At 37.6% G+C, this 11,655-nt stretch overlaps 1 protein-coding gene across 1 annotated transcript in view; it reads right to left on the reverse strand.

The window, feature by feature from the left end:
* HJURP (Holliday junction recognition protein) overlaps positions 1–9,798 on the reverse strand; it is a 21,704-nt gene extending 11,906 nt beyond the window's left edge. The window contains exons 1-7 of the mRNA XM_015644811.3: positions 9,637–9,798; positions 8,724–8,790; positions 6,060–6,124; positions 5,090–5,111; positions 2,121–2,176; positions 1,521–1,560; positions 110–181 (exon numbers count right to left, since the gene is read on the reverse strand). Coding sequence (XP_015500297.1) covers positions 110–181; positions 1,521–1,560; positions 2,121–2,176; positions 5,090–5,111; positions 6,060–6,124; positions 8,724–8,790; positions 9,637–9,720 — 406 coding nt within the window. The 5' untranslated portion in view covers positions 9,721–9,798. The remainder of the gene's footprint in view (positions 1–109; positions 182–1,520; positions 1,561–2,120; positions 2,177–5,089; positions 5,112–6,059; positions 6,125–8,723; positions 8,791–9,636) is intronic.
* Between the last annotated feature and the right edge of the window lie 1,857 nt (positions 9,799–11,655).

Consider the following 11,655-nt stretch of genomic DNA (forward strand, 5'->3'; position numbering starts at 1 on the left):
CTGGATCAACTGTATCAAGCCTTCTGTATCAACTCATCAGGCATGTGCAAACTACTCAAATAGTTAATAGGTTCTATTGAACACAAAATCATTACTTTATATTAGACACCCAAAAATTCTACCTGGAGGTCAATTTCTTCAAATTTTCTTCTTACTGAGCCTATATCACCCCTTTCTTCACCTGCAATTTGAAGGTAAATATTAAATATAACATAGTTAAATTCCAAACAGAAATGCTTTAAATGTTCAAAGAACTGTGCATGTTATTGACTAGACTGTTTTCATTCCAGAAAATATTCTACTGTACAATTTCTAACTGTATTACATTTCCATTTCAATTCCAATTGAAAAGCATAGTTTGTGTGTTCATAAATGACTGGAGTGGAGGAATGTGAGGAAATCAATGCCCTATCCCTATGAATCTAATTTCTAGATCTTACAGCACTTAGAGGTAGCTGGAATTCTTGAAGGTTTCTACAAATCCTCTTCTGTCTCTTTGTGGACCATTCAGAAGAGAAGTGTATCATCATTTTATTGTATGCTGTTATGAAAACACCAGGGTCTGAAGAACTTCACTAATTTATCCCACAAGTGCAAAAGATAAATGACACAGAAGCTAAGCTATAGATGCCACTGAAATATTTTTCCTATGTTTCATTGAGCAGGTAGAAAAAAAAGTCCTGCTTTCTTAATTGGCAGAAAGTATTTTATCATTCAAATACTTATTTGAAATTATCCTCTCAAACAATAGTGGGAAACATTTCCCTCAACAGCAAAGTAATTGTCAGATTTAGAGGCAGCTATGTAGATGGGCAAGCTAATTTATTACCAGAATACTTCAACCCCAAGCTAAACATACTTTACTGCAACTTCTCTTTCTATTAATTGCTAGCTACTGCCTAGCTACTGCATAGCGTAATTTTTGAAAAGTAGCAGAAGTTTTTATTTGATCAAGAATCAAAAAAGTTGACTAATACAAGCTTTAAATATTTGAAAAAAAAAAAAACACAGTCAAAGACAGTTGCCACTGATTAATGCAATCAAATAATTACTTGGGAATATAAGGTCAAAACTTCCCCAAAAAACTTCTTAAGACTGATGCCAAAACATTTACAAACATTACTGAATAATTGTTGCAACTGACTGCAAACCTCTGTTTACCACTCCCCTAATATTTAATGTATCAATTTCAACTACTAATGAAACTTCTACTGACACCTAGGCCAAGGTTTTCATTTCACTGTTCCTTTCTTTATTAAAAAAGGACAGTTGAACATATTTCACATTGACTTTCTAATGTATGAGTGAGTCAGGACTGAAATTTCAAAGAGGAATATGAATATTGATTTCACAGAACTACCTGTACCTCAGACCCTTGCTATTCCTATTCTCTACCTCCTGAAAGGTACAGAACATGTATAAAAACTAATTTTACTATATTAGAAAGAGATGAAAAGCTTATTTGCAGTTTTCTCAAAAAGTTAAAAAAAGGATAGATAAGTAGTAAATTAAAAACCCACCTATATCAGATGTATCCACACCAGAGTTCTCAGAAGATTCCTTAAAAGCACATGAAAGGAATTTTAATACCTTGTAGCTTAAGCTATATTAATTAGCAGGTAGAATTTTCTTCTTTTACTACTTGCTCAATTATTTTGGGGCTGGTGGTAGTAAAACACAGTTACATTCCAAATTCTGTCCAAATCACGCCATCAAATCTATACACAAACTTATTTTGAGTCAAACGAAGCTATTCTAGACTACACAGATTTTACAAATAATTAAAAAGTTAAACCCACATATTGTCTAATGAAAAAGGCACTTGAAGCCTATATCCAACTGCTCTTTCCCTCTTCAAATAAATCTAATAACTCATCTGAAATCCATGACTGATATCGTGGTACAGGACCACCTGCTTCTCAATAATTTCTTAGCTTTTGACTACCTAACTACCTTTTCCCATAGAGGCTGTCATGGGATGGTTGAGGTTGGAATGGACCCTAAAGATCATCTAGTACCAACCCCTCTGTGATGGCCAGATTGCTCAAAGCCTCATCCAGCCTGGCCTGGAACACTCCATAAAAACAACGTGGTGTGTATATGCAATTGTGGTGCCATACCTGATCTACTGTTGAGTGTTCATCTTCAAAATCACTGCTCTGTTGCTTTGATGTTTCTTAGCATGAACGGGAGGAAAAAAAAAAAAAAGTTCTATTACTTTTATAATATTTATCCTCTCTTGTCATTTTTGTTGTAAGTTTCTTTTATTTTTCCCTCTATTTCTATCCTATCACCTGTGGTTCTAGTAATTGGTTTCTTTTCTGATTCACTCTGGTCAATCACACTACTGTGAAACACTAACCAAAGTACTCCAGCACATTTCTTATCACTGTTGAACAGTACAGAAAACCTCTTTTGTGTGCTTTATGTTCAAGGCACCTGTGCATATCTTCTAGCACAGTGTGTGCTATTTTTATAGCAGAGTGTGATATCCTTGGTTGGCTCAAGCAGCTTTCAAAGTTGTCTCTTCAGCATTTGATTATTCCAAAATAAGTTTATTATACTTTGAACTTCTTTGCATGAAACTGAACAAATTTTACTTTATCATCTGAGAGTTAATTAAGGGTACCCCCTCTTCTGTTATTTACTGAAATAAAGTATAAACCAATAATTTGCACAGGACAAATCCTGTAAAAAAAAAAGCCCCATGTTTCCCTCAAGTTTGGACACAGACCACTGATAATTATTCTAAGCAGAGTTTGCCAACCAGTGGCTATAAAACCACACTCTCATAAAATTTGTCAAGCATATAACTAACAGGCTCTGGCTTAAGGTTGTAACCATCTCTGGAAATTAATCTTCATTATTTTGCAAGACATTACTGTAATACTTCCTTTACAATATAATTTTTTAGAAGCTGAATAATGCATTTTCCAAACATATGTGGATTGAAAACACAGGAAATCAGAAGAACACAGCAGTGCACAGTTGAAATCCCTTCCTGAGCAAGGTCTATGAAACACCACAGAGGATGTTTTGTTTCAAAAAAATTCTCAAGGAAAGAAACCGTTTTAAGCAGCTAATATATAACAGAAGTATCACTTCTCTTGGAGGTTGAAACTTAACATACCTGGTCCTCTCTTATTGAGAGATGCCATTTATTAAACATAAAAAGCTCACCACTCAAAAGACTGTCATTTTAATCAGTAAAACTTGATGGGAGTGCTGGACATTCTATCCAAATACTAAAACTTGAATCCAGCAACATTCAGAACTGTGAGCTGGAAAAACCAACACTAGTTGGTTTATATTCCTAGGGGAGGGGTTCATTGATAGGTGTTTGGTTTAATGCTTACACTTAATGGCAGACATGTTTATGTATCTTATTTGAAAACACTTAGGTCTAATTAAGAGTAAATGAGTAAGTAAAATTTGTACATTAGTTTTAATAATTCAGTCAGAAATATCTTTTTTGGGTTGAGCATTTTAGGCACGTAGGTTTGTTTTTGTTGTTTTTTTGTTTTTTTTTTTTAAGGCTAAGAGCAACCACAACCAGGCAGTTCCAATGTTTACTCATGCTTCTTTGTGTTTCAAATGAAAAAATTCAGAGCAAGATATGGTTTTCTTAAGCTGGATAAATTTGATGAGATTCAATTTTTATGGGGTATGTAAATATACATGTATAAATACAAATCTATGCAGGCTTGTTTTCTTATAAGGAAAGCTGTTCACCCAACTTTCATATTTAGATATTTCTTCCCTAGGACAACTTAAAATAAAATTAAATAATACTTTTCTCAAGTTACATTAGAAGTGGCAAAAATATATATTACCCATTTTTTTGCTTGTATGTCATCTGTAATGCAGTACACTAAATTTAAAATTAATAAGATCAAGAAATTTTAGCATTAAAGAACTCCAAATAAACTGAGAGCTTGTAAGACATTCAGACTCTGAATTAGATTAGCAAAGATGAGCAAAATATTTCTTCTAAAAGACTTTAAATACCATATCTTTGAAAAAAAAACTTTCTTTCCAAGACCTACTCTAGCCAAATTTTTGTGCTACTTAGCCCCATCAGCTAAATGGAGTAAGAGGTAAAGGTCTAAACCATCTGAAACATTTTGTACCAGACCCTTATTTCCCAGCTCTACATTTAAATTTCTTAGGCTGATTCAAAGCCTGTATCTGACCACTGTATGGACCAATTTTTTGATAGTGTTGTGGAGGAAGAGAGGTGCTCAGCAGTGCTTTGTCCTCTGGTGTTCCAAATAAAAGTCATAAAAACACACCGCAAAACCCGCACTTCAAAACCTTGAGAGACTAGAGCCCAACATGCCTTCACAGTACTACACTGGAAAATTTCCCCATCGTTTATCCCAGTAGAAATATATATGTATTTTAGTGGAACATATAGCTCCTTTTCAGAAAAATGTTCAGACATTACACATCCCTCCTAAGGTGTATGATTTTAGACTTTGGTGTACAGACTTGTTTTCATTTCTATCCTGGAACTTGCTTTCCAATGAAGTAACTGGAGGCATCCTGATTCATTGAGTATACTGAATAATTTGCTAAATCTTTGATAGTCCATTATGCAACTTTGTGAGATTTTTTTTTTTTAAGAACATATTTTTTAATATGCCCACTTATCTGGAAATTTTTAAAAAGCTAACAACATTCATTTCTCCACTACATGCACATAAGTCAGGGTAGGAATTTTTAAGATTTGATGATTATCTGATAAAATGGACAAATACAACAAAAAAAAAATCTTTGATTACTTGATAAGAGGTGGTTATTTTAATCAACTTGTTATGACAGCACCATGAATTATAATGTATTTATTCATCTTAAATATTTTAAATTACATTTTTGAATCCTTATGACCATAAGTACTGCTGATTTATTAGATGGTTTCTCACACAAAACCCAATAAGCATCCTAAAGGGTTTAGCAAGAACCTGAATATCTTCCTTTAAGACTCTTTGGATAATAATTTATACCTATTTATATTTATATATAATATATTTATATATATTTAATTTTTATATATATAAAATAGCAGGGTTTTTTTTAAACACTTTACCTCTATTCCTTCGTCTATCCTTCTGCAATTAAAAAAAAACAAAACAAAACAAAAAACAAAAGTCAGAATAATCTAGGAATAGCAAAATAACGTTAACCACTGCCTTTATTTACTTTGGTATATCCCACAACTACATAACCATTCGATTTCCTCAGGTTTCCCATGGTCTGACCAGAAAAGCCAAAAGTATCTAATAAAACTTACCTATCATTCAGTTTTGCCCTTATTGTTGTTGCTAAAATCACTGCAAAAACATACCTTGGTCCACATAAGAGTCTAAGACAGACAATTTCCTTACAGTCTTTAATGGATTTAGTCGGGAAACTTGTGCAGCAATGCTTAGTAGACTGTGCATGAGGTATTACCAGGAGTAGAAAGGGAACCATAAATACAGCGTATTTTTGGTCTCCATTCAATCCACTCTTGTTCCCTCAGACTGAATTTCAATCCTTATGCCCTCTGTGGGGTTCAGGACAGCTTCTGTGTTAACTACCAAAGCACACCATACAGGCCATGGGTTTACCTGACACAGACAACTGGTAATACTGCAAAGATTCTTTCATTACTTTGGCATTATTTCACAGGGAAAATAAAAACCTAAAGATGAAACCAAAAAGCCCCGTGGAACTGGAGAGCTGATTACCTGAACCAAGATAAATTGATCTGATGCATTAACTTCAATGAAAATATTCTGATGAGCTCTAAAAATACACATTCCCAACAGACAGCAAGTTAAAAAAATTCTCCAAGTTTACAAGTGGTGCTAACCACTGATAAATGGTTATCTATTGTAGTCTAATGCATCTGAAAAATCTTAAACTATGCTAAAACCCTATTTTAGCAGATGTTGTCCTCATTAATACCTCTGAAAATATATGGCACAGCAAGATTAGAATATAATCCTATCTATCCATACATAAAGAAATATTGCTGTGTTATGGTTACATGGTGGGACTGTATTATTAAATACCTTAAATAGTTTCTCCTTCCATTTTTTAACATCATTCCTTGACACTTGCCCCCATTGTTTTGGTCCTAGAAAAAAACAAAAAGTAACAATATTAACACATCTTTTCTTATAACACCATCTATACTGACTATCACTCTAACAAATACTTAGGAAGAACATATTACAGAAAAACTAAGCATTATAAAATCTAAACAGTCTCCACCACATTTGCTGAAATAAAAATTTAGATGAAAACAAACCAGGAGAATATGGTAATTCAAGTTAATTGAGAAATCAGGCAAGGCAAGAAAAAAATGATGAGTCTAACAAGACTGAGCTAAAATCCAAAGAGCACTACAGCCCCATATACTACCAAGAGGGGGGAAAAAAGGGCAAATGCTTTTGGTTTTTAGATTTTAGCTGATGAATGCAGAATACATAGTATCTGAGGTTAGTTAAAGCCATAATTAAGGCTCTACAGGACTGAGATCCATATTCATTTCATATTGAACAGAGGTCACTAACCCAAAAGCATAACCAAACCTTTACAAATGCAAAGCTATCTATTACAGTACTCTATGAATGTTTTCTCCCTCTTCCAAGGGATAATGCATACAAAATGTAAGCCTGCCAGTTTGTAAAAACCTTTGGTGCACAGCTGGTGACTTCTGCTGGGTCTGTCCAGTAAGATATGTTATAAATACAGGTTATAATATTGGCTTTTTGCAAGTAGTAAGATGAATGTTGTATGTATAACGTTAGAATGGCTTTGCTGTGTGAATGCAGTTTTTTTCTCTCCTGCTATTAGCAAAAATTTAGGCATAAGTGGTAATAGTTGATATAGTATATTTGAACTGCCTGTGGTTAGGATAACCCCCAGTGAACAGATGATGGGGACCATGCTGCTTATCAACACTCACCGTCTGTGGAAAGGAGCCAAGGCCCAAATTAAAAGGGGGTAAGAAGAGGATTAAAACCACAAGGCAAGAAACACACATGCTCTAAAAAGGTAGACCCAAGAAGTGACCATGCTAAACAGTTCCTGGAAAATGTAAACTAGTTAATAGAAAAGCTTGAATATGCATAAAGGTCTATAATTATGCATCAAGTGATGCAATTAGAAATGGTATATAAAGGGTGTTTCCAAGACACCAGGTGTGTGCTCTTAGCAGAGTGCCTAACACCTGGCCATTTTAACCCTTTGCTTTATTGTCTTCTATTGTCTTTTTTTTAATTAAGCCTTCTAAAATTTACTAGGAAAGTGAATGTTGTTTTTCACAGAAGAATTCAGCTTTCAAAATTCTCCTTCAGCCCATGGAAAAAAAATGCTCATTCTAGAACATGTGAATGTTGAAAGCTGTGATCTGGTGAGAGGCTTAGGTAGAGGGAGAGGACCCTTGCTTCCAGAGGCAGAGGAAGAAGATCCTTGCCTTTATACTAGAACAGCTCATTCTTAAAAATTGCACCCCATGAACTAATGGCCCAGGGGAAAAAAAGCAGTTGTAACAAGACTGCTCTGTCCATTGACCCACGTAGAAGCAGGTTTCTGGTGAGACCACAACTCATAAAAATTAAAACCATATTAAAAGAGTTCACAGAAAACTCTCTCCTATAGAAGGGACCCCATGGCATAGCAAAATACACTCCTTTCCTAAGTGAACTGAAAACAAAAAAAAATTAAAAGTGACACACTGACCAAAAGCCCCATGTCTTTGTCTTCCTACATTGTCGGTGAGAAACAAAAAAAGGCTGGGGGGAGGAAGATTATTCTAAAGGTTTTAGTTCTCTTTATCACCTTTTTGATTCTGTTAATAAATTTTCCTTCATACCTTTTAAAGTGTCATATCATCTATAACTGTGTTTTTCTCCTAATCCTTATTACACGAGCTTTTTAATTGTTCTTTCCCCCTCTTCTGCTTAACTATAGCAGAGGAGAATGAATGATTTTTTTTGTAGATACACTAGCATTTAGCCATTATGAACCCACAACAAGGTATCATAATCCTCACTTCAGTGATAATAAAACCTGCCAAAAACATTTAATTTCCCAGAAAAGCCATTAAGATACTAAGTCACAGGTTCCAGTAAAAACCTGAGCAATATATTTTAAAACAATATTTTTTTTTTCTCAATAAGCTTATGGAATTAAGCATTATTGCTCTACAATGGATCAACCATTACAATGAAAAACTGGATAAATATTGTCATGGGCTCACATGGTTTAGATTTATGTTAACGACACAGGAGAACTCAATAAAAAGTTAAAGAGACTGTCAACTTACTCCACCCTGATGTTCGGCAGAGCAGTGTTCAGAATACTAAGTGGAGATGAAAACACACAATCCATTTATGTGTATCTACTCTTGCTACTGTCTCCATTTCTTCGCTTCCTCTCAGTCTTCTCCATTTTGATTCTTCTTCTTATAAGTCATCCAAATATTACCCATTTTTATCCTGAACTTTGCTAATAACTATTGTCTTGTCTAAAATGGAGCATGAAATAGATGAAAAGTGTACATATAAATAAATTCTTGGTGTTATACCAAAGTCTACATATGAGATATCATACCTAAGTGAATGGAAATCAGTAGCTGTTGCACTTAAATATTCTATAGCTGCCAACACTTGCACGCTTTACTATGTCTAAACATACAGTATATAAATGTAGCTTTAAGGAGTTCTTACCGTCAGGTGTATCATAAGTGAGAGTATCCATGGAAACAAGTAAGTCATCTACAAAAGGATGATTATACTAAATAAAAAGAAGCATTAAATATTAGAACAAACGATCAAAGCAATATCTTTAACGTCTGTATTTTTTTTAGGACGGTTTTATGTTTTATCCTAAGCATGAAGTATGCTGTTTTATTGGCTAAAGCTACAAGTCAGCAATGTGGAGATATTAACTCCAGTTAATAGAAGTAATAAAGGAAACCGGTATGTTTGCATGTGCACAAGCCATTCAGCCTCAAGGCGTAAGCCCGCCAGTGTCAAAACAGGGTTCCAGAGAGTTTTCAAAAGCAGTTAAGTCGCTCTCTTACAGTTTCACCCCAACTTCCACTGTAAAAACTAAAAGCAGCCCCCACCTAGGGCAAACAGCTCATGACATGTAAAAACATCCAATGTGCCATCAGCCGAGAAAAAGCTTCTGGAGCCAGATTTGGCCCGGTGTCAGCACAAAGCATGTCCCGAACGGGAAAGCCCACATCCCGGGATAAACACGTCTGTCTGTTCACGGAGAAGGACCATTCCCACACTCTAAACACACAATGGCTTCTCAGGGAGGATTCAGGGAGGGAGCCCCCCACTTTCTGGAGTTTCATTGAAAAGCCCCGGCTAACGCAAGCTAACCGGGGCTAAGGACACTATCAAGCCAGCTCGCACTTGTGACTAAGCAGCGTATCCGATGCTGGCAGTCCCAGTTGGCTGCTGTGTGGCTGTATTCCCGGAGCTGGCCCCTGACAGTCCGCTCCCGCTCCTGCCACGGCACCGGAGTGCGCGGCCCAGCACACACGGCACCGCCGCTCCCAGTCCCCGCTTCCCCGCCCGTCTCAGGACGGCTCCCGGAACCCGCGGCCGCCCCGGCCCCGTAGCTCACCTGCTCCAGGATGCGGTTCATGGAGGCCATGAAGCGGGCGTTGCTGCGCCGCAGCCCCTCCCGTACCCCCGTATTCCGCTCCATGGTGCGGGGCGATCCCGCCCCGGGACCCCCGCGCCGGCCACAGCCCGGCCACCAGCTCGCGCCCCGATTCAAACCGCGCACCGCCTCCCCGTCGCCGCCTCCTATTGGCTCCTGCTCAAACCGGGTCTGGCGCTGCAGCCAATCCAAGCGCGCGGTGGACGAGCTTTGCATTGTGATTGGCTGGCGGCGCTGCTGCGTGCCCGATCAGCCCGCCTCCAAGTCCTTGTGCGCCAAGCGGGGCGCGGCGCGGGGTCGCTGTTCCCCCGGGCGGCCGGCCCCACGCACCAGGCCCCGGGCGCAGCGGCGGGACGCCTCCGCAGGGGACGGAGGTGCCTCGGGGCTCTCTCCGGCCTGGGCAGCTCCTGGCAGAGATTTACAGAGCGTTGTGTCTCCGTGCGATTCGCCACAGACGGCCAGAGGAGTCGGGGCTGAGGAATCTGGTGGTCAGTGGCCGGCAGTCAGGCCCTCCCCAGTCCCTGTCCAGCTGGTCCCCTAAGGCTGCAGGCTGGAGTTCTCTGCGGAGGAGTGGAACTAGAAAAGCCAAAGCGTCACCTGCCCACTGACACTGCTATTTTGGATACCGTTCCATTCCTTCCCAATATTCTTCAAGTAACCATTGGCTTCTATTTATAGAAATAAAGATTTTTTTAAAAAACAAAATATCATCAGTACATGAAATTCCCTAGAACCTCCCATTATAAAACCATTTACCATTTTGGTAATGTAAAGACATGCATTTTTATAATTCCTTATTGTTTAAAGATGGTCTGTATTTACTTTATTGTTATTCAGTAGTGTTTTTTTTTTTTTTCCTAATGATAGGACTTAAGAAAAAATGCATAATTTCATCCACATTTAAGCATTCTTACTAGTATGTGAATGTGAAATTTGCACAGCTGACAAGTTCTGCAATAAGGCCTTACCCTGTTTCTGGCAGGTCTTACCCTGTCTCTGGTTCTTCATTAAGGTCTTACCATTTTTCAAGGTATGATTTTTCTGCCACCGCTGCATGAAATACTGTACTTAGTGGTTAAATCATGTGTGTGCTGAGCAAGCCTGCTAGAAGAGTACTAAAGTGTGGATCTGCAGGAAGACAAAAGATGAGTGTGGTAATTTCAAGGTAGCACAACAGGTCCCACTCCTACATTTGTCACTGTATTTCCACTAGGATGACTGCAGGACAGACCATCTTAAAAACCCCAGAATATAAGCGAGTAACATCTAATTTTATAGGAGTTATTTTCCTGATACACACCTGGGAGTAGATTTGTAGAAGCTCTCAATGTTTTCTCTCTATATTAACTTTTATGGAAGCTGTGCTTTGAATATATTAAAGCTTATGTAAATTTCCTAAGATTTAAAAATAGGGGATAAAAAATGTAACTACCCTAGAATGAATTAGAATCTCTGTATCGCAGATTGACAAAATGGATGGGCACTCAGTAGTTTGAAGCAAGTCTCTATAACCTTTCCTTTCCTATCAGTAAAATATACTACCAATTTTGCTCCTTGAATAGATGGAATATAATTTCTGTGATACTTTCATCATGGCCAGATATTGGGATAGTTTGGAATAGTAGTAGGGATTTATTAGTAGACAAGTAAATCCATACATACTCAGGGCAAGCTTTACATGATGTGCAGAGAATGAGACCTGGAGCCACACATTTAGGGAAGGATAAAAGGTAATAACACGTAACTAACTGTTCAATGCTTCCAACTTTCGAAGTGGTAATCATATGGGAAAAATTACATCATTAAATTTGCTTTTTGAGGGACAAAAAGCATTAGAATATCTCCTGTTTTTCACTGGAAGGTTTAGGGCCATCATGGCCTTCATGGTGGCATTCTGTGGACCCCTTGAAGTGCTTTGATAATTTATGGTTGAAATACATTGCACACACTGGATGAGATTACTTACTTTCCTCTGACATT

The sequence above is a fragment of the Parus major genome, chromosome 1 (assembly GCF_001522545.3).
Source record: "Parus major isolate Abel chromosome 1, Parus_major1.1, whole genome shotgun sequence".
NCBI classification, from domain to species: domain Eukaryota; kingdom Metazoa; phylum Chordata; class Aves; order Passeriformes; family Paridae; genus Parus; species Parus major.